Source organism: Pristiophorus japonicus, chromosome 15, assembly GCF_044704955.1.
Source record: "Pristiophorus japonicus isolate sPriJap1 chromosome 15, sPriJap1.hap1, whole genome shotgun sequence".
In the NCBI taxonomy this organism is placed as follows: domain Eukaryota; kingdom Metazoa; phylum Chordata; class Chondrichthyes; family Pristiophoridae; genus Pristiophorus; species Pristiophorus japonicus.
The window spans coordinates 138,370,298-138,393,251 of NC_091991.1; the positions used below are offsets into that span (position 1 = coordinate 138,370,298).

General features: G+C 39.9%; 1 protein-coding gene across 2 annotated transcripts in view; it reads left to right on the forward strand.

The window, feature by feature from the left end:
* The window catches only part of LOC139281067 (bromodomain-containing protein 8-like), a 124,843-nt gene that overhangs the window by 46,869 nt on the left and 55,020 nt on the right, over positions 1-22,954 (forward strand). For both annotated transcript variants that reach the window (XM_070900974.1, XM_070900975.1), the window contains exons 15-21: positions 1,262-1,308; positions 2,496-2,713; positions 5,361-5,453; positions 8,038-8,106; positions 9,292-9,469; positions 11,551-11,655; positions 19,410-19,454. In XM_070900974.1, coding sequence (XP_070757075.1) covers positions 1,262-1,308; positions 2,496-2,713; positions 5,361-5,453; positions 8,038-8,106; positions 9,292-9,469; positions 11,551-11,655; positions 19,410-19,454 — 755 coding nt within the window. The remainder of the gene's footprint in view (positions 1-1,261; positions 1,309-2,495; positions 2,714-5,360; positions 5,454-8,037; positions 8,107-9,291; positions 9,470-11,550; positions 11,656-19,409; positions 19,455-22,954) is intronic.

Genomic DNA, 22,954 nt, shown 5'->3' on the forward strand with positions numbered 1-22,954 from the left:
TGAACCCACTTTCTGATATGTTTATATATTCTGTCCCTTCCTGGCACGCTCTGGTTTTCATTCCTCCCACTGCTACCCTGATCTATTGCCGCTGCCTTATTCTTTGACTTTTCAAATTTTCCCTCACCTGAATTCTTCCCTGCCCCCCCCCACTCATTAGTTTAAAGCCCCCTCTACAGCCCTAGTTATTTGATTCACCAGGACCCTAGTCCCAGCACGGTCTAAGTGGACCCCGTCCAAACAGAACTGCTCCCTCTTACCCCAGTACTGGTGCCAGTGTCCCACGAAGCATAACCGATTTCTCCCACACCAGTCTTTGAGCCACCTGTTTAACTCTCTGATCTTATTTACCCTATGCAAGTTTGCTCGTGGCTCAGGTAGTCATCCAGAGATTATTACCTTTGTGGTTTTGCTTTTTAATTTGGCACCTAGCTGCTCATACTCCCTCAACAGAACCTCTGTCATTGGTACCCACGTGGATCACAACAACTGGATCTCCCAACCACCAGTTCCTCTCCAGCCCTGAGATGTCCTTAACCCTAATGTGTTTCAAGCCATCAACTGAGCCATTTTTTTCTTTATGTGCTCTCTTGTGCTACTTATCACCATTCAAGAGACTGGATTGGCAAGTCTCCCTCTGACTTATATTTCCTATCACGGGCAAAGTTCCTTATACATTGCGCAACCGCACAGCTCTTTGCTGGTCCCGCACTAGCTTTTACAATGTTAAAGTTTGTGCAAACTGTGAATGGGCTCCGCATCCCCTTAAAGGGGTCACTTACCCAAAAGAAATTACAGAGAACACTGATCACGGGACTTTTTATCTCCATGGTAAGGCATCTGGCCTCTGCTCAGGACTACTGCCCTACAATGCTGGCAAAATTGGCGACCGATCATGTGAATATCTTCAGATGCAAGCCAGTGTCGTCCATTTCTGTGGCATTGTGTGGAAAACCAGCCTCATTCTACCAAAGAACCACTCATGCAATTTGCAACATCTACTGTAGCAAATATAATTTGTATTGATTTCAAATGGTTTTTTGAAGTACATTTTTGCTGCTTTGGGCTGGAGAATTTTTATAGTGGGGTGGGGGAAGAATCGTAGTGCTATTTTGCTGTGAAATTACAATTTTTACCGAGCCAGATGGTGATAACCTTTTTCTCTGATGAAAGGTGTTCAAACATTAATTTTATATATGCTACATATGAATAATAATTCAGTAATAAAATTAATACCAGACTCTCTCTTTTCAACCTTCAGAAGACTTAAAGGAAGAGACTGAGGTAGTTATAAAGAGCCAAATTAAGGTACTGTATATCTGAAATTGTTTCAGTCTACTGAGATTGGGGCTGTCAATGAGCTTGTCTATTGTCAGTTTAGTAAGGTTTGTACCTGTTGTGATATAGAGTCTGTATTTAACAAATGATCTTGTAACATTGCTAAATTTGAATGCTATTTCCTTGATATTTGAATTAGATTCTTTGTTCCTCTGCTGGCATAATATACCACCAAATTTCACATGGACAATATTATTGTTTTCGTTTATTTTAAGAGCAAGTTTAATAATTTCTGAATAATAAGTTAAATAGTAAAACTGATCAGTTCAGAAAATAGAGAGTTATGATTTTCAGTAAAGTATGACTACCCAATGCCTTGTAATAAGAATATCTAACTCTTGATCTAGAGAGAGAGGACAATTTGGTTATGGTGTGCAGAATTTCTCCTCTTATACATAAAAAGCCATTGTAGTGATGTGTACGAATGTACTGCATTATGGAGTGAAACAATGCGAGTTCACCCGTGAGTTCCTGATGATGTTTGTCAGCCCCAAGAAGAGTGATGAGCAGAAGCTAATCACTTGCACTAACGGCAGAAAATATTACGGATATCAGTCAACTATTTAGCTCTTGTGTACTTGTGGCCAGTTTAAGAGCAGTATAAGTAGAGACCTAGGAACCAGTTGTTCTGCCCACCAACACTCCTAGCAAGTTCAGTCAGCCTTTTTCAGGTCTGACTGAGGGCCATTTTCATCTGTTCTGATATTGGGTCACAGATTAATACGGAGGTGAGCTGCTCTCCATTTGTATTAATCCATATATCTCCTTAGCGGCAACAAGTTCAAAATATGTGTTGTAGTCTCAAAATTACTGATGGCGATATCAGTGGATGAGGACTGAACACATTCATATAACATTCTACTGTCTTTTTTTGACCAGCATTCACCCATTTCATGTTATTGTTTGTTAAAATAGTGTACAGAGGATTGTTACACAAACACATTGTGTGCTTTGCTAATATCAATAACAATTTCCAGATTTGTGTGTTCTAAAATCAAAGCTGTAAAGGACACTGGCGGGGGGTGCAACACGGTGAAGTATATGTGGCATGCACTTAGACAATGTGTTGTAATAATGAGTATTGTGTTAAGTTAAGTCATCACACTGACCAGCATGTGTCCTATATGTTCTAATGATGGTTATGATGTGGTTTACAGCTGCAAGAGGTGCTTATTCCCAAAGAGGAGGATGGAGCTAGTGAAGCTGCCAGTATGGATGAGGCCAGGGAGGAGGAACCAAGTGAGGTCTATATGTCAGAAACTGATAACGATCTACCTGTCAGTGAAAGTGATGATGGGTTCAGCATCCACAATGCACATTTGCAGTCTTCAGTCCTTGCTGATTCAATACCCAGCAGCCCTGCTTCCTCTCAGTTGTAAGTTTGCAAGCTGTTTTCAACCCTTAGTAGAGGGAGTCATAGAATCATAAAATTTACAGCACAGAAGGAAGCCATTTTGACCAAGAGCTATCCAGCCTAATCCCACTTTCCAGCTCTTGGTTCATAGCCCTGTAGATTATGGCACTTTAAGTGCATATCCAAGTATCTTTTAAATGTGGCGAGAGTTCCTGCCTCTCCCACCCTTTCAGGCAGGGAGTTCCAGACCCCCACCACCCTCTAGGTGAAGAAATGCCCCCTCGTATTTCCTCTAAGCCTCCTTCCAATTACTTTAAATCAATGCCTCCTGGTTGTTGACCCCTCTGCCAAGGGAAACGGGTCCTTCCTATCCACTCCATCCAGGTCGCTCATAATTTTATACATCTCAATCAGGTCTCCCCTCAGGATCCTCTGATCCAAAGAAAACAGACCCAGCGTCTCCAATCTTTCCTCATAGCCAAAATTCTCCAATCCAGGCAACATTCTTGTAAATCTCCTCTGCATTCTATCCAGTGCAATCACATCTTTTCTGTAATATGGTGACCAGAACTGCACAAAGTCCTCCAGCTGAGGCCTAACCAGTGTTTTATACAGTTCAAGCATAACCTCCTTGCTCTTGTATTCCATGCATCGACTTATAAAGGATTCCATATGCCTTTTTAACCACCTTTTCTACCTGGCCTGCTACCTTCAGGAATCTGTGGACCTGCACTCCAAGGTCACTTTGTTCCATACCATTTAATGTGTATTCCCTTGCCTTGTTAGACCTCCCCAAACCATTACCTCACACTTAATCCAGATTGAATTCCATTTGCCACTGTTCTGCCCACCTGACCAGTACATTGATATCTTCCTGCAGTCTCTAGCTTTCTTCTTCTTCATCAACCACACAGTCTATTTTAGTGTCATCTGCAAACTTCTTAATCATACCCCCAACATTTAAGTCCAAGTCATTGATATATACCACAAAAAGTAAGGGACCCAGCACTGGACCCAGCACTGAACCCTGCGGAACCCCACTGGATACAGCCTCCCAGTCACAAAAACACCCGTCAACCATTACCGTTTGCTTCCTGCCTCTGAGCCAATTTTGGATCCAACTTGCCACTTTTCCCTGGATCCCATGGGCTATTAATTTTGTGACTAGTCAGCCATGTGGGATCTAATCAAAAGCTTTGCTAAAATCCATATACACTACATCATCGACTCTCCTGGTTACCTCCTCGAAAAATTCAATCAAGTTAGTCAGACACGACTTTCCCTTGACAATTCCATGCTGACTGTCCTTGATTAATCCATGCCTTTCCAAATGAAGATTTATCCTGTCCCACAGGATTTTTTCCAATAATTTTCCCACCATTGACCAGCCTATAATTACTCGGGTCTATCCCTTTCTCCCTTTTTAAACAAAAGTACAACATTAACAGTCCTCCAATCCTCTGGCACCACACCTGTAGCCAGAGCGGACTGGAAAATGATGGTCAGAGCCTCTGCTATTTCCTCTTTTGCTTCTCTTAACAGCCTGGGATACATTTCATCTGAGCCTACGGATTTATCCACTTTCAAAACAGCTAAGCCCCTTAATACTTCCCCTCTCATTATATTTATTGTGTCGAATGTTTCACTCCTCCTCCTCCCTCATTGCAAAGTCTGCATCGCTACTCTCGTGAAAATGGATGCAAAGTATTAAGAATCGTACCCACGCCTTCCGTCTCCACACACTTTCTTTGTGGTCTCTGATAGGCCCCACTCTTTCTCTAGTTAGTCTTTTGCTCTTAATATATTTATAAAGCATCTTTGGGTTTTCCCTGATTTTACTTGCCAACATTCTTTCATGCTCTCTCTCTCCTTTCCTGATATCTTTTTTAATTGCACCCTTGCACTTATACTCGAGTTTCTGCCGTGTTGAGTTCCTGGTACCTGTCATCAGCTTCCCTTTTTTCTTTATTACCCTGTATGTCCCTTGACATCCAGGGGCTCTAGATTGGTTAGCCTCACTTTTTTTTAAGGGAACATACTTGCTCTGTACCCTCAATCATATGATATTCACATGCAGCTTAACATGATCGCCCCAATATTTGCTTAGCTCTGCACCGTAGATCTTTGGGCACAACCCATCCCCCTGTAGTTCATTCAGTGTACAAACACAGTTTTAATCAATGCCCAAACATGGTATAGGTTTTATTTGATGGCACAAATTGCCTTGTAAAAATCCTAATTATTTTCCAGTTAGTCACCTGTTTTTATAGAGAAACAACTGACTTTCATTAATTTTTGCACTTTGCTCGGGTTCATTAAGAAGTTACTACTTTATTATTAGGGAAAATAACTTGCACATACAGCATTGTAGGAAAAACACATGTTTTGGCTAGAAAAAGTGTCATGTTGCTTACAATATTATCAGCACATTTAAAAAAAAAATGTTAATGGTGGAACTGGAAGAAACTAGCTTGTTTGTTTTAGCATCTTCTTGGTTGCATAGTAATATAATAGTACTGCTTTGAAAAATAACTAGTACAGATAAAATAAAATAATTTTGAATAAAGCAAATATAATGCTGCTTCTATGCAGTTCCAGATAAAGGGGCTAGTACCTTTTTGATAGCTGCCTACGACTTCATTTAATATCCACTTATTGTTTTCTCTAGTTCCGTTTGTAGTGAAGATCAGGAAGCCATTCAAGCTCAGAAAATCTGGAAGAAGGCTATTATGCTGGTATGGAGAGCAGCTGCCAATCACAGGTTAGTGCCATTCTGTAAGAACATCTTTTTAGAGGGAGAGACCTAGTCCAGTTGCCAACACTTAGAAGCAGCAACATTAACAGTGCATTTAAAATCTGTTAACGAAGAAAGCTAAGGACAACAAGACTGTGCATTTATATGGTGTCTTTAATAATTACATTAGTTTGATAATTTATCCTTGAGGATGACGAGTATGGATGATGGAGGCTGCACACCAGTGCATTAGTGGGTGACCTTCTGATATTAGGAGTTAGGGCACATTGAGCAGAGCGAGCCACACTGAGGTGTGAGTCCTGGAGTTGGGAGAAATGTGGTCTTTTTGCTTACTGGTAGATTCCTATGGTCTTTTCAGCAGCAAAGGGAGGAGAAGGACTCCAGCTTTGCAACATTGGTTTATAAGTTTCAAAGCAATCTCTGCAAACATTGGCCCGGTTTTTGTGGTGGTAATGATGATGGAAACTGTCAGTGCTCACCGTCATTACCCCTCTGAAATTGACTAACTTCAGGATTTAGCGCACGCGCAGATCATCGCAGAAATCCTGAAGTTGCGGTCAGTCATTCCCTGCTCCGCCACAGGCTGTGCTGTGGAACTCCTTAGCCGGCAGTCAACTTAATCACTTGAACTAATGAAAACTTCCCCTTTTCCGTTCTAATCTCGCTATTTAAAAGCCCCATTAAAAAGTTAAGCCTCGTTGAAAGAGGTGTAATTGGGGTTTTAACGGCATATTGACTGCTGAACAACTGTCCTGCCCCTGTCAAACCAATTTTATATTTGTGGAATGTTAAATTTCTCCATTGATAAAAATTACTAGATTTTTAAAATAATGAACAAACTTTTTTTTTAAATTTCAGCTTCTACCTTAACTCCATGTATATGTCCCAATCTTAATTTTACTCTCTAAAATTTTTTTAAGTGAATGATAAAAGCTGCCTTTTATTTCCTGATTTGCTGTCTGAGAATTTGTCCGTGTGATTGGCTGCTTAGACAGCTTGTTGACATCAATGCTGGCAAACGCTTAAGATTCCTTATAGACAGCATTACAATCAAATTAACATTGAGAAAGCTAAATTTTTTGCCACTGAGATGGCAAGATCACACTCTGTTTCACAGCTGTCATTAATTAAAATGTTTTTTTTTCTATCAACAAAACACGGGAGTTCGTGATTTTGTTTCCTGATTACCTGAGAAACTTTCAAATTCAATTCATTTTGTTTTCTATTTCAAAGAAAGAAAAATAACTCAAATTAGGTTGAGGTAGAACATGTCTCTCCTCTTTCTCTCGCGCACACTCAAACCTTGATACACTTTCGAAAGTAAAAATGAACTGGTTTGAATGAACATTTGAGAAAAACAGCTCAAATTAATTAATTAATTATTTCAAATGCACAAACTGAAATACTGTTGAAATTACATGGTCGCCATTCAAATACTGTTACACAGATGCAAAATGTAACTTTTCAATCAAGAAAAATAAAGGATAAAACAATTCTCGTTTGAACAGTAAGAAAAGATGTACCGATGTGTAACCTGCGTATTTATTATGTTTGAAGTAGGGCTCTTTTTCTTGTCTCTCAGTAATGCACTTTTCTTTCAGAATAACGCTCAAAGGTTTCTTAAATAAAGCTTTTAAATTTTGCCCTCTTCTTCAATAATTTTGTAAAACAACATTACAGATATTATTATAGAAGTCATGGATAGTTTAGACTAACTAAATGCTACTCCAAGGAAATTATGCGCAGTGCAGATGTTAAAATTGCAGGATTTCTGTTCAACGAACAGTCTCATAGCTCTGGGCAAAAATATCAAGACCAAGCTCAGGTTTTTGCAAAGGCCATCAAGTAAAAATGTTAATGAAGGTATTAAAGGAAACAAAAGATGATTCATAAGATAAATGTAATCATATTATTGTGAAATATGTAATGTTTTTATGTAAATCCTTATTTTGACATTAGAAAATTGTGGATGAAATTCTTTCTTCAAAAAGCATGATGAGTCGTTTAATTGATTCACACTTTTTTTTTTTCTCAATATTTTGGTAAGTTTTTCTGACTGGTCCGGATTAGTTATTTTCATAAGTCCTTAGTGGTTCCTCATTGGCTAGTATTCCAGTTGTTTTTGGTTTTCACTTTTAAGTCCCCCATCTTTTTTTTGTTCTGATTTCTTGCTATTTTACGTTGAGCCAGTTGGCAGAGTGTCACGGTGAAAGTGTGGTAACAGGAACTCGGTGTGGCAAATAGGTAGTGTGTACGAGATGCAAGACTTCAACATATGATTCATTATGATCACATTTTCTAAATGGTTTTGTTTAACTAGAGATTGGACTCTCATTACTCTTGCTAGGTTTCAGATGGATAGCTGCTGTTTTTTCTTTTTTTTTCTTGTAGTTTATAACCGTAATCTAAATTCTTCAGTTAATGTAGATTACAATTTTGAACTACCTGCTGTTTGAGACATTTTTGGTGGTTGGTTTTGTATTGGTTATGCTTGTCAGCATACTTAATAGATGAATGCTGAACACAGAACAATATTGATGTTTTGCAGCATTTACTGTTACTGTTTCTAACATGTATTCTTCCTTTTCAGATATGCTAATGTCTTCCTTCAGCCAGTGACCGATGATATTGCCCCAGGATATCATAGCATTGTACACAGGTCAGCTTTTTGGACAAGCAGTGCAAATTCTTAATAGTTCTGCAGGTTTTAGAGAGAGAGTTTTGACAGCAGGGCGCCCTTTAAAATGCATAAAATGATTTTGTTTAATGCACTTTTCAATTTGCCCAAGTTGTTTTATGTAATATTTTTGTTGAGAGATATTGGCCCGGAATTTGCCGTCAATGGCGAAGCAAAGGCGTTTGCCGCTACCCATAGAGATCTCGCAATCTCCGTGGCAAGATCTTTGCCTTTTTTGATGTGCAAGTGATTCGTGTGTAAGATAATGGGGTTCCCTAGAGCGGTCTGCTGTGACATCAACAAGCTTTCTAAGCAACCAATAACATTGCAGAAATCTCAGACAGGGAACCCAGAAGTGAAGAAGTTGCTTTTATTCAGACTTTATCAAAAAAATATCATTAAAGTGTACATCAGTGGGTTTGATTCTCAACCCCATGCCAATTGACAACTCATTAAATAACACAATACTGTGCACTGAATTGGTATGATGTGCACTTAACATTTAAACATATGGGTATTTTGGGGGGATAATGAGGAGGCTGATCTCACAGCAACTATGTAGAGGAAGAGAAGGCTGATTTTAGCCCGGGGCCACTTTTATAAGCCTGATCTCAAATGCTGTGTTTTTTTTTTTAAACAGTACGACATGTTACTGAAATACCCATTGCAACGATGTTCTATCTAGTATGAGTGTACATGATTTTGACATATTCTTGAGTTGCTTTTTTAGCTTTACATCACTGTCTGTGAATAGTAAGGTTACAAAACCAAGGAAGATTTCAGTACATATGTGTAATTGACCCCCTGCCATGTTTTATATGCTATTCAACTAGACCCTTTCTTGATGATTGGGCAGTGGTGCATCAGGATGAGCTGAGTATAGAGTGCAAAGCTATTGCTAATCAAGAACCCTGGGAATGTAACGCCACGATGCATCGAAATATTCGATGGCTGCAGGAACCACAGAATTACAGGGAAAATAATCTGCACCTTCTAATGGAATATAGCGATCACAATTATTAGAAAATGCAATGTTGTTTATGTGCAGTCAAGTTTTTGTTGATTGTAGTGGAAAGAATAGCCATTAAATAACATTACCAGGAAATTATTACAGGTAGAGGAGAAAGGTACTTGTACTGACAATGGTATTTCATGTCATCTTTTCAGGCCAATGGATTTATCTACAATAAAGAAAAATATTGAGACTGGTTTAATTCGCACAACAGCAGAGTTTCAGCGGGACATAATGCTGATGTTCCAGAATGCAGTGATGTATAATAGCTCTGACCATGATGTGTATCACATGGCATTAGAAATGCAACGAGATGTCTTGGAACAAATTCAGGTAGTACATCCACAACTATTAATATTTCATGAACATGTAAATGGTCAATATATGCAAGTTCATTGAAATAGTATCTGTACAAACCCTTGTAAAAAAGGAATATAAAATCCTTTTGTTGTAGTGAATATGTCAAGTTCTAAGCAGAGATGGGGGTCACATGGACTCTGACTTTACTTTGTAGCCTCCGTTGGGTCCAAGTTTTAGCTCTCTCATGGTCTCAGCAGTGCATTGTAGACCCTCCTTATAATCTGCAGGACACTTGTAATCTAGTGACCTAGCTTGTGAAAACGCTGGGGAAGTCTCCACTTCACATTCACTTACTAATTAACCTGACATATAATCAATTCATACTATTAATAATTGTCGATTAAAGTTGTCATTATGTAATTGTTGCACATCATCATACTTGTAAACCTGTTGTGACATGCCCTGGGTAGTCCTGGTTTGGGAGGTAAGATGGAGGAAAACTAAAGGCTCATGGATCCTTCTTGACCAAAATTAAAAAAGGCCATTTCAGCATTTTCTCAAACAATTAGCTGCCGATAAAACCAAGAGGCCAGCTTGGCAAGATTCCAGAGACCCTGATAAGGGACAAAGGTGAAATCATAGCGAAGCCATAAGAAAATCATAACTGTTCTTTTCCCAAAGATGTCATGTCTAGTTTGAATTAGGCACTGTTGGGGAGTGAAACACAGATGGTGTTAGGAGAAGGAAGGGGTCATGAGGGTGATGGCGGGAGCAGGGAGTACGTGGCATTCCTGTAAATGGGATGTGAAATTCAGGTGCAAGTCCATGATTGGGTTAACTGGTCCCTATAGACTTTGCTGGGAAGGAGTAGTACAAGGGGTCTGTTAGACATAAGGGTTGTAGAGGTATTCTGCTGAAAAGCTTGGAACTATCCATAGATGAGCCAGGAGGGACGGACTGGTAGAGGGACCACGTGTGACACTGTACGCAGAGTCGAAAGGGCTAATGAGCCGGTGGGGTTTTGCTCATGGAGATCAGGGCATAATGGGTAACATAACACTTGACTGCGCCTTGTTAACTACTGCTCAGATACTGTAATGTATCAGGTCTTGCTTACACTGAATGAATAAAGTATAATCACTGTCACCAGTAAGGGTCAAGAGGAATCTTTCGGAACTTAAGAATAACAGACCCAGAAATTCAACAAGCAATGCCAGTGGTGTCCAACATCTTAGCCAGATGTGGCTAATTGGAAATCCAGATGGTGATAATTGCATTTCTAATTAGTAAATAAAAAATGAGTAATAGATACCATTTGGTATGTGAATCCAGTACTCATATTCGCATGGCTTATGTATATGTACTTTTTGTGTGATTGTTGGTAAAATAGTAAGATGAAAAGGTGAGTGAGTGTCTTTTGATCATTGTAAGTGCTTTACTTCCTTGGTTACTGAATGGTGGTAGATATTAAGTAAATATGCACGTGAACTATATTTACCTGTGAACTATATTTATAATGTGAGTGTATGTTAGGCATTTTCTACTAAAATCCGTGCATTTGGCTAAATCGGTATCACCATAGCCACACTTGTGCCTCGTCAGCAATTTCTATTGGACAACACTGAACTATACAACTCCGCATTCTATTTGCTGTTTTACTTCACTGCAGTGAAAATTATAAGTCAAATGTCACTCCAAGATCCCTTTTGAATCTCCCTCTGCCAATTCAGTCTGATTCAGTTTACACCTGTGATGTACATTTTGGCCACTATGTAATACTTGACATTTACATCGGTGTTAAAATGTATTTATTTAGCCAATTTCATAACCTATGTATATCCTCAGTTACATCCTATAATCTCCCCTTCTCTCCCTTTTTAACTATTTAGGTGGAAAATCTATACTTTTGGTATAATTTCCAACTAATCCATTATTATCATTGTGGATTAGGTAGGGAGGGAAGAGTCAAAAGTCCCTTATCCATTTCCAATTTGGGAAAATAGCCTTAACTGATGAGAGAAGTGCAACATATGCTTCATGAACCTGTTGTAATATTGCTCTTGTTTAGGACTAGCTTTATCTTCCTCTGAATTTTTTTCCTGCCATTCTTTTAGCAATTCCTAGCCACGCAGTTAATAATGCAAACGTCAGAGTCTGGAATCAGTGCTAAGAGCCTGCGTGGGCGTGAGTCAACACGAAAACAGGATGCTGCAGAGAAGGTCAGTGTATGTCTGTAAAATGGAAGTATTTTCTGGAGAGCCAGAACCATGACTTCTATTAGTTTGGTGTGCGTAACAGTGAAACCTATGGGGGTAGTGGGGTGGCTATTAAATGGCAGACATTGCAATAAATTAATTAATTTGATTTGACATTTATTAGGAAATCCCCAGACGTTGATCAGCTTGTAACCATAACCCTGGTTTGGAATTGAAGTATATCGGGGAGAAATCAAATATAACTTGCTGCTCCAGTGAACTATCTTATTTATCCAACACTGTTTTGATTTCTGGCTTCAGTACTACATTGGAATGAACTTGGCATTCCCGATCAAAACACATCCTCCAACATGAGTGACTATTTGTTCCCACGTGCGGCATTCTGATGTAGCTTACAAATTGTTCTGACTCTTAGAACAATCTCAAAACCCGACTGAAAGACGAGGACTGACATCTGGAAATATTAAATCTTAGAAAACTTGGATCTTGCATGTTCTTAAACCTTGATTTTCATTGCTGCTGAACAAGCACAACAAAATGATCTCTGAATAATATATTACCTCTGGCAGTTCACGCCGGCTGATTGGAACAATTCTTTATAAATTAGGTAATGTCCTCAGCTACATTTTTATCATGTGGTTCAATGCACATAGAAACATAGAAAATAGGTGCAGGAGCAGGCCATTCAGCCCTTCTAGCCTGCACCGCTATTCAATGAGTTCATGGCTGAACATGAAACTTCAGTACCCCCTTCCTGCTTTCACGCCATACCCCTTGATCCCCCGAGTAGTAAGGACTTCATCTAACTCCCTTTTGAATATATTTAGTGAATTAGCCTCAACTACTTTCTGTGGTAGAGAATTCCACAGGTTCACCACTCTCTGGGTGAAGAAGTTTCTCCTTATCTCGGTCCTAAATGGCTTACCCCTTATCCTTAGACTGTGACCCCTGGTTCAGGACTTTCCCAACATTGGGAACATTCTTCCTGCATCCAACCTGTCCAAACCCGTCAGAATTTTAAACGTTTCTATGAGGTCCCCTCTCACTCTTCTGAACTCCAGTGAATACAAGCCCAGTTGATCCAGTCTTTCTTGATAGGTCAGTCCCACCATCCCGGGAATCAGTCTGGTGAATCTTCGCTGCACTCCCTCAATAGCAAGAATGTCCTTCCTCAAGTTAGGAGACAAAAACTGTACACAATATTCCAGGTGTGGCCTCACCAAGGCCCTGTACAACTGTAGCAACACCTCCCTGCCCCTGTACTCAAATCCCCTCGCTATGAAGGCCAACATGCCATTTGCTTTCTTAACCGCCTGCTGTACCTGCATGCCAACCTTCAATGACTGATGTACCATGACACCCAGGTCTCGTTGCACCTTCCCTTTTCCTAATCTGTCACCATTCAGATAATAGTCTGTCTCTCTGTTTTTACCACCAAAGTGGATAACCTCACATTTATCCACATTATACTTCATCTGCCACGCATTTGCCCACTCACCTAACCTATCCAAGTCACTCTGCAGCCTCATAGCATCCTCCTCGCAGCTCACACTGCCACCCAACTTAGTGTCATCTGCAAATTTGGAGATACTACATTTAATCCCCTCGTCTAAATCATTAATGTACAATGTAAACAGCTGGGGCCCCAGCACAGAACCCTGCGGTACCCCACGAGTCACTGCCTGCCATTCCGAAAAGTACCCATTTACTCCTACTCTTTGCTTCCTGTCTGACAACCAGTTCTCAATCCACGTCAGCACACTACCCCCAATCCCATGTGCTCTAACTTTGCACATTAATCTCTTGTGTGGGACCTTGTCGAAAGCCTTCTGAAAGTCCAAATATACCACATCAACTGGTACTCCTTTGTCCACTTTATTGGAAACATCCTCAAAAAATTCCAGAAGATTTGTCAAGCATGATTTCCCTTTCACAAATCCATGCTGACTTGGACCCATCATGTCACCATTTTCCAAATGCGCTGCTATGACATCCTTAATAATTGATTCCATCATTTTACCCCTACTGAGGTCAGGCTGACCGGTCTATAATTCCCTGCTTTCTCTCTCCCTCCTTTTTTAAAAAGTGGGGTTACATTGGCTACCCTCCACTCGATAGGAACTGATCCAGAGTCAAAGGAATGTTGGAAAATGACTGTCAATGCATCTGCTATTTCCAAGGCCACCTCCTTAAGTACTCTGGGATGCAGTCCATCAGGCCCTGGGGATTTATCGGCCTTCAATCCCATCAATTTCCCCAACACAATTTCTCGACTAATAAAGATTTCCCTCAGTTCCCCCTCCTTACTAAACCCTCTGACCCCTTTTATATCCGGAAGGTTGTTTGTGTCCTCCTTAGTGAATACTGAACCAAAGTACTTGTTCAATTGGTCTGCCATTTCTTTGTTCCCCGTTATGACTTCCCCTGATTCTGACTGCAGGGGACCTACGTTTGTCTTTACTAACCTTTTTCTCTTTACATACCTATAGAAACTTTTGCAATCCGCCTTAATGTTCCCTGCAAGCTTCTTCTCGTACTCCATTTTCCCTGCCCTAATCAAACCCTTTGTCCTCCTCTGCTGAGTTCTAAATTTCTCCCAGTCCCCAGGTTCGCTGCTATTTCTGGCCAATTTGTATGCCATTTCCTTGGCTTTAATACTATCCCTGATTTCCCTTGATAGCCACGGTTGAGCCACCTTTCCTTTTTTATTTTTACGCCAGACAGGAATGTACAATTGTTGTAATTCATCCATGTGGTCTCTAAATGTCTGCCATTGCCCATCCACAGTCAACCCCTTAAGTATCATTAGCCAATCTATCTTAGCCAATTCATGCCTCATACCTTCAAAGTTACCCTTCTTTAAGTTCTGGACCATGGTCTCTGAATTAATTGTTTCATTCTCCATCCTAATGCAGAATTCCACCATATTATGGTCACTCTTCCCCAAGGGGCCTCGCACAATGAGATTGCTAATTAGTCCTCTCTCATTACACAACACCCAGTCTAAGATGGCCTCCCCCCTAGTTGGTTCCTCGACATATTGGTCCAGAAAACCATCCCTTATGCACTCCAGGAAATCCTCCTCCACCGTATTGCTTCCAGTTTGGCTAGCCCAATCTATGTGCATATTAAAGTCACCCATTATAGCTGCTGCACCTTTATTGCATGCACTCCTAATTTCCTGTTTGATGCCCTCCCCAACATCACTACTACTGTTTGGAGGTCTGTACACAACTCCCACTAACGTTTTTTGCCCTTTAGTGTTCTGCAGCTCTACCCATATAGATTCCACATCATCCAAGCTAATGTCTTTCCTAACTATTGCATTAATCTCCTCTTTAACCAGCAATGCTACCCCACCTCCTTTTCCTTTTATTCTATCCTTCCTGAATGTTGAATACCCCTGGATGTTGAGTTCCCAGCCCTGATCATCCTGGAGCCACGTCTCCGTAATCCCAATCACATCATATTTGTTAACATCTATTTGCACAGTTAATTCATCCACCTTATTGCGGATACTCCTTGCATTAAGACACAAAGCCTTCAGGCTTGCTTTTTTAACACCCTTTGTCCTTTTAGAATTTTGCTGTACAGTGGCCCTTTTTGTTCTTTGCCTTGGGTTTCTCTGCCCTCCACTTTTCCTCATCTCCTTTCTGTCTTTTGCTTTTGCCTCATTTTTGTCTCCCTGCATAGGTTCCCATCCCCCTGCAATATTAGTTTAACTCCTCCCCAACAGCACGAGCAAACACTCCCCCTAGGACATTGGTTCCGGTCCTGCCCAGGTGCAGACCGTCCGGTTTGTACTGGTCCCACCTCCCCCAGAACCGGTTCCAATGCCCCAAGAATTTGAATCCCTCCCTGCTGCACCACTGCTCAAGCCATGTATTCATCTGCGCTATCCTGCGATTCCTACTCTGACTAGCACGTGGCACTGGTAGCAATCCCGAGATTACTACTTTTGAGGTCCTACTTTTTAATTTAGCTCCTAGCTCCTTAAATTCTTTTCGTAGGACCTCATCCCTTTTTTTACCTATGTCGTTGGTACCAATGTGCACCACGACAACTGGCTGTTCTCCCTCCCATTTCAGAATGTCCTGCACCCGCTCCGAGACATCCTTGACCCTTGCACCAGGGAGGCAACATACCATCCTGGAGTCTCGGTTGCGTCCGCAGAAACGCCTATCTATTCCCCTCACCATCGAATCCCCTATCACTATCGCGCTCCCACTCTTTTTCCTGCCCTCCTTTGCAGCAGAGCCACCTACGGTGCCATGAACTTGGCTGCTGCTGCCCTCCCCTGATGAGTCATCCTCCGCAACAGTACTCAAAGCAGTGTATCTGTTTTGCAGGGGGATGACCACAGGGGACCCCTGCACTATCTTTCTTGCACTGCTCTTCCTGCTGGTCTTCCATTCCCTATCTGGCTGTGGACAGTAGGCAAATGCAGAATTCTGTTTACTCAGTGAAAGGTGGTATTTAACCTATAAATTGGCAACATTTCCAGGGAAATTCTTGTCTCCCTATGTTAATTGATTTTGTTTCTTTTCAGCTGATTAAATATGACACTGAATATAATATTACAATGCTTAAATATTAATATTATTACAGTAAAATTAATCCAGAACATTAAAACATTAGTTTTAACCAGCTTTATTTCAGCTTGCCCTCTTCTAATTGTGTTTGTCTTATTTTCTCCTCTCTGTTTTATACTTCAATTTTTGTTTCTATCTAATCTAAACTAGCTTATCTTAATCTTTTTCCCCTAACAAATAAATTGAAATTTAAAAATGTTAACTTATCTGCTTTGGGAACAAATTTACACAGTTGAGTTTTCATTGGCTGAATACTGGTTTTAAAGGCCTGTTTTACAGTCATTAAAAGTCCAGAATTTTCAAATTCATCTGATCATTTCTGTGATGTGACAGGGTCTGTCTTTGAGATATTTTTAAGAGTTATAATCAGGAAGAGGGGTATTGCAGAGTGTGCTTGGTGAAAGTTCAGTGAAGCTCAGCAGCACCCAGATGAGTAAACCAATCCACTATCCTCTAAAGGTTGATCTTGCAATGTTAGTGTCTGTTTTTATGAAGTATGAAGTTGACTAGATGGGACTGGTATCAGGAATGCCCCAAAACATTGTCTATATTGCATGTGCTGTTAATTACATATACAAATGTGATTGTAACTTATTTTAAATGTAATTAACATATTTTAATTTAGAAAATCAGGCCAAAAAGTACACTTATCTTTATTTACAAGTTAGTGGGTGTAGAAATAGGTGGTTGGTAATGGTGAATCTGCTGCAGGATTCCTAGAGTAACAATAGTTTAGATAAATACTTTGGTATGAGAATTGAGAGGAGGAGGAAACTTTGACAAATAACTTTTTAACTAACATACTTTAATTCTTTGTCCTCCCCTCATACCATGTGGCGTGGCACTGAGTTATACAGATCAGAAAGTTCCCAGGTTCAGTCTTTTGTCTATTTTTAAGTTGCATCATGTCAGCTAGGATTACGTTGGGATGCTACATTTGGGCTTGCTATCACCTGAGCTAAGGAAAAGGGGTGGGAGAAATGGACCTGTTTTCCAATCCACTTCAACTGATCGTGCTGAAAGTAGACTTGTAGATGTGAGATGAGGATAGCATCAGGTTCAGTTGTGATGAGCCCACTGTGAAAATGCTTGCTAGCACTCCCTGCCCAGGCTGACACACCAAGTTTTGCCACTATTTATGAAATCACAATGCAGCATCAGGGCAGAGTACGAAAGTGATTTTGAGGAAAAACTAGCAGAATATTTTGGGGAGGGTAAAATAAGATCAAAGAACAATTTAAATGAAAGTTTTAAAAACTGGAAAAGCACTTGAACATTTTAAAATACAAATAATTAACATTGTCGATTAAAAGTTTAGAATTTTTTGCTAGGGATCAAATTAAGAAATAGTGACAAAGATTTTAAAAGAAGCCAATTCCTTTTAAAGGTCCTTTACATTTCCTGGGTCCATACCACACCAGTGGCTCTTAATTTTTTTTTAATTCCCCTGTTGGCCATTTTAAACTACTCGTAAAATACAACCATAGAACATTGTTTCATCCATACTCCTATTTTGAGTGATCTACTTCAGAGACTGATGTTGAGAGAATAGTAGATTTTGGCTCAATACCTGTCACCGTAGTTACATTATCACTGGATTTCAATCCCTAATTGATGAAAAATACAATCACTTGACATGAAGTTTTTTTGCTGTTGCTTGTTGACTCTTTAGTCCTCAAAGTGACAGCAAAGGTTGAAGAATACAAAACTGGCCTTTGGGAGATAACTTAGTGGAGCCACCTTTGGTTTCTCGTGTCACAGTGGAGACGATAGCTTGCTCAGGTATTCGCCCAATTGACAGTTATTGAAGATCTGATAAGTGATTGCTTCCATACAAGATGCTGACTATTTTTCTCTCTCGTTAAAATAGTTGCAGTATTTTAATTCTTCCGCTGAGTCACTGTAGTGGCCTTGAATATGATGTGTTCAGCTGTTGACTTTGAGCACAATAAAATACTAACTTATTTAACCCCTTGGAGCAGGGTTTTTATAAATCCCATCCCAAGCATGATAAATGTTTGTATACTAAAAGCTGTTTCCATATTTATAGTGCCGGGTGCCTAATCTAGCCTACAGCTTTCTATGAAAGCACAATAGCAATCACACCTTACTTGTAGTTTTGATTTACAGTTTGCAGATATGGGTATCCTCCAGTACAGCTGGCCATTTGTGCCACCGTAAACTATAATGTCAGTAGAAAAAGTCTAGGGGCCAGATTTTCGAGAGGTTTGCAACCAGGTTTTCGCCGCGATTTGACCCTACGCGGCGAAAACCCGGGCGGGGTCCTCGGGTACCTGTTTGTGGCGACACTTCTAAGTACCGCCAGGGAGAGGTGCGTCAATGTGCAACGCCATGGATTACATTTGTGTCCGATTTTCGACACTCTTCCGACCCGGACGCCACGCCCAGAATAGCGACAGGTCAGACCTGTCAGTGCAGCTCTACCAGCAGTGGTAAGTACGAAAACTTATAAATAAGGCAAGTTAAAATTTTAATTAAAAACATTTTTTTTGTAGCGATTAGATAGTTAAGAGTCCTGTAAATGTTTTTGTAATTTTGGGGGGGAATTTTTCTCTTTCTCTCTCTTCTCCTCCTCCGCCGCCCCCCGCCCCCGCCCAAGTCCTCTTTCACAGCGCTCCTGGCCCCAGACTAAAGTTGCCGAAACTCGGGTTTTGCGCCGCGACTGCTTGTGTAACGCCTCCCTTACCGATGAAAGGCCGAAAGTTCAGCCTAAAAACGGTAGCGCAGCGAAAACGGTAAGTTTCACGTATTGTTACCCTTTTCGCCAAAAAAAGCTGAAAATCTGGCCCTTCATTCCTAACCCAGAAGTATAATCATAGGTAGAAATATTCTAACATTTGTTAATATGGTCATGTAAGTATACTCCCTTTTTAAGTCACGTACATAAAGTAGTGATTTAACTCCCACTTGACACAGTTTATAGATGAGCTTGGAATTCCTTATCCTTTGTTAGTGATATACCAAGAGCCTGGACTTTCTGATGTTGTAACTCAGTGATAAACCATTCAAATAAATGGGTTACTGCCAGCATTAAAATACTTTTGAATGGAAATCCAGACTGATGTCTCCAGAGTAGCTGGTTTGTTTTTGTGTTTACTCAGGTTGAATCTGATTTGGTTTTTTTTTTTGTTTGTCCTTTAACAGGACAGTGTCCCCATGGGCTCTCCTGCCTTCCTTCTATCTCTCTTTGTAAGTATTAAATGCAGTATGTAGATAATAACTCACTTTTAGGAGATGTCCGAGTCTGTTCTGCCCTGAATGTTAACCCAGATTAATATGCTCAGTCTGTGGTAAATGCTGTGGTTGATGGCTGGTCAAAGTCTTAACTGTGTTTTCTGTAAAAGTTTGTTTTGATGAGATTGTTCCAGTTTATTTCATTAGGTTCAATAATGTCCGATATTTCATCGTTTCGTAAATGCCATACTAAAATGTGGTGTCTGTGGATCAGCTACACCAGCTGCCATGTGACTGCCGTGAAGTCAGTGCCAGTTCGTGGTTGTCTCCAATGAGCTGATGATCAGTTAGGTGCTCTCTGGAGGAAGATCTTTCAGTTTAGATGTGGAATCAAACAACATAAAGAGAAACTTCAACCAAAACAGCATCTTTTGTTATAAAAATAAAAAAAATTGGGGAATGGGCGTTCGTAATGCTGTCTGCCAGGATTTTCAAGAAGCCAGAGAGATGTAAACCAATGGAAGAAAGCTTCTAGATCTAGTGAAGGACAGTTTTAAGGCATTTAAATGTTCTACTGCTAGAATGGCACATGATCAAAATGCTCGGGACCCAGCGATTAGGAGCAGCGGTATGCAGCCTGCCTTCACTCTGATAGGGCTCTACAACAGGACAGGTGGGTGATGTTTCCCAGACTGTAGAATGCTGTTCAATGATTTCTGAACAGCCTTACTGCAGGTCCCGGCTTTCACGAGGGAACTGACAGGATTTATTGATATTTGTGAATAATTAAACTCATGCTGCTGTTTTGTGGAAAAGCCTAGCTTGCTACATATTATCCAACTATGGTAATTCCTTTACCTACCTGTGGTGATTTCTGGGTAGGGTGGCATCACTCTAGCACCTTTGTTCTTTTTTACTGTGTTGTATCACATTCTGAAGAATTTTGAAAAATATTAAGAACATAACATATTTTTGGAACGCTATCTTTGGAGCACAGGTTAGTCTTGCGTGTTGCCATCTTACACAAGGGTTCCTTGCAGGAAGAAGCAATGGTGAATAACTCACACAAAAATCCAGAGTTACAAGCTGGTTATTTCCACAACACAACACACTATGGTCCAGATTTTGTTTTTGTTATGACTATTGTGCTTTTCCATTATTGAAAAAAAATAGAATCAACATCCCCTTCAACTAGGAAATAACAATTTTATACTACTTAAACTGAATTGTATTTTCAGGCTACTTTAGTGCATTAGTCAAATTAATGAAAAGGGATTTTGATGAAATAAGAGTGGCAACATAATATATTAAAGAGACTGGCACCAGCATTGAAACACTCAAATCCAGAGGTGAAAATTATAGTCTCTGCTAGCTAATGAGAAAACACAACCAATTCATCTTGGTCCTGTTCCATGCCCGCAGTTTAAAACTCTGGATCAACGCTGAGGTGTCACCCAGCAAATGAACAGTGGTGATGACTGGTTGTGCCTCTGTGTTTCTCCAGTTCAAGTCCCCTAATATATAGGATATAGCTACATATGATGATCTTCAGTTCTTATGCTTTCTATTTTCAAATTGCGTTTATATAGGACTAATTAGTAATCGGCTCCTCATTGCAATACAAGAAACTTTTAAACCAGTGATTCCATCTTAAGTTTACATAGATATTCTTAAGTGACTTCTGTTACTTGTATTGTGAGAAGACTTGCGCTTTTTGAATCCACCAATTTAGCTAGTCATTGTAACTAGGTGCTGAATAGCTTATTTACTTTTTCTCAAATAAAATCTCTACTACAGTAACTATCATGTCATACTGTGAGGTTTTGCATCGCAATCTCCATTTCCCTGCATCAAGCTATTTTTTTCTTCAAAATATTGATCGTAAATACCACGTCAAGTGCACAGACGTGAGCTGAAGGCTGTACTTCACTGCTTGAGTTCAAATGATTTCACTGAACCTAATTTAGTGTATGAGCTTCAAGCATAATATTTAAAATTATGGAAGGTCAAGTCCTAAAACAGTGCTCCAAAGTACAGTTTAAAAAATAAAAGTTATAGTTACATGGTAATCCTCATTCACATGATTATTACAAGTATATTGGGTGACTGTAGCATTCCCCGAGAGTCTTTAACATTCATTGTATATTCATATTACATTGAGGAAGTTGCATCGTGCCAGTCTGAAAATCATAACACAATTTGCCATGTCAATGCTATGATGTGATGAAATTTGTGCGTGGTCAACATTGAGTTTTTAGCCTTGTTAATTTTCTTTGTAAATTTAATTTCTGATCTAATGAGCACCAACTGGACCCATCCAGTCTGTGTTTTATAAATCTACATAATCCCATATAAGTTTATAAAAATAAGAAGGCCATTCAATCCATCTTGGCTCTTCCATCCAGAACATCTTATTTTTAAACATACTGTTTTGCATAGATGTGTTGACGAGCTTTCTCATTTCGGGGGAGGGCAGTTCTTGGCCTTACATCAAAGCTCTAATTCTGTCACCACATAAAGATGAAATAGAATGCATCAAATGTACCAAACTAAAACACTGTCAGAACAATTGTTTGATTTTTATACTTTGGAAAATAAAACTTTGCGATCATAAATTACTTCTATAAAGTTAATTTTAATTCCATAGTTACTGTTATAACGTGGTGTCGTTTGCGAGCAGATTTCACTCATAATCAGGGTCCTCATGAGGGCCACAATTTAGGATATAAGGACTAACTTGAACTTTTTGAATCCATCATATCCTCCCACCTGTGGCTTAGTAAGTTTATCCTGTGAAGGACACAGATTCAATCTCCACTCTTCTGAATTTTCTGATTTCAACCACGTCAGCAATAATGCTGCTCTAATTGGCTTCAGTGCCTTTGGATTAGGGATGGGAAAATGGGCCAATTCACACCTATTTCCTCCCCCCCCCCCCCGCAACAAATGTGGGTGTTAGTTGAGGATGGGTTCAGGCTGTGATGATCCCTGCTATCGAATAGGCTACTGACATTCGCCATAACTCTCAAGTGAATAATTGCCATTTGGATGACGTATTAGAAAGCAGCATTATCTCTGCCAGATGTTAGTGTGCTCAGGGGAATGTATTTTGAGTGCTTTGATCAGATGAGAAAGTGTTCAGATTTTTAAGAGAGCAGACCTAATTAAAATGACTAAGTATTGAACCTTGCCAGTCAAAATGCCATTTTTGGAAGGGAGTTTGAATCTAATATATTGTGGGGGAAGGTGGAATGAAAATTAAATGTTAGAATTAAATTTAATTAATGTTATTGCCCCCTTGGAGTTTCAGTATGAACATGTTCCTTAAAGTTTGCTCACTGCCGTATTGCACTCTTGTCAGGCAGCCAAGAAGAAAGGTTGGGGCTAGTTGGTGATTCAAGTCTGGAAATGATGCTGAGAACCTTTGTATGAAGTTCTTTTGTCCATTATTTTAATGGAGGTGTTGACGCTTTCAAAATAAGTTACTGCCTTCGTTAAAACAAGAGAATTTGAAT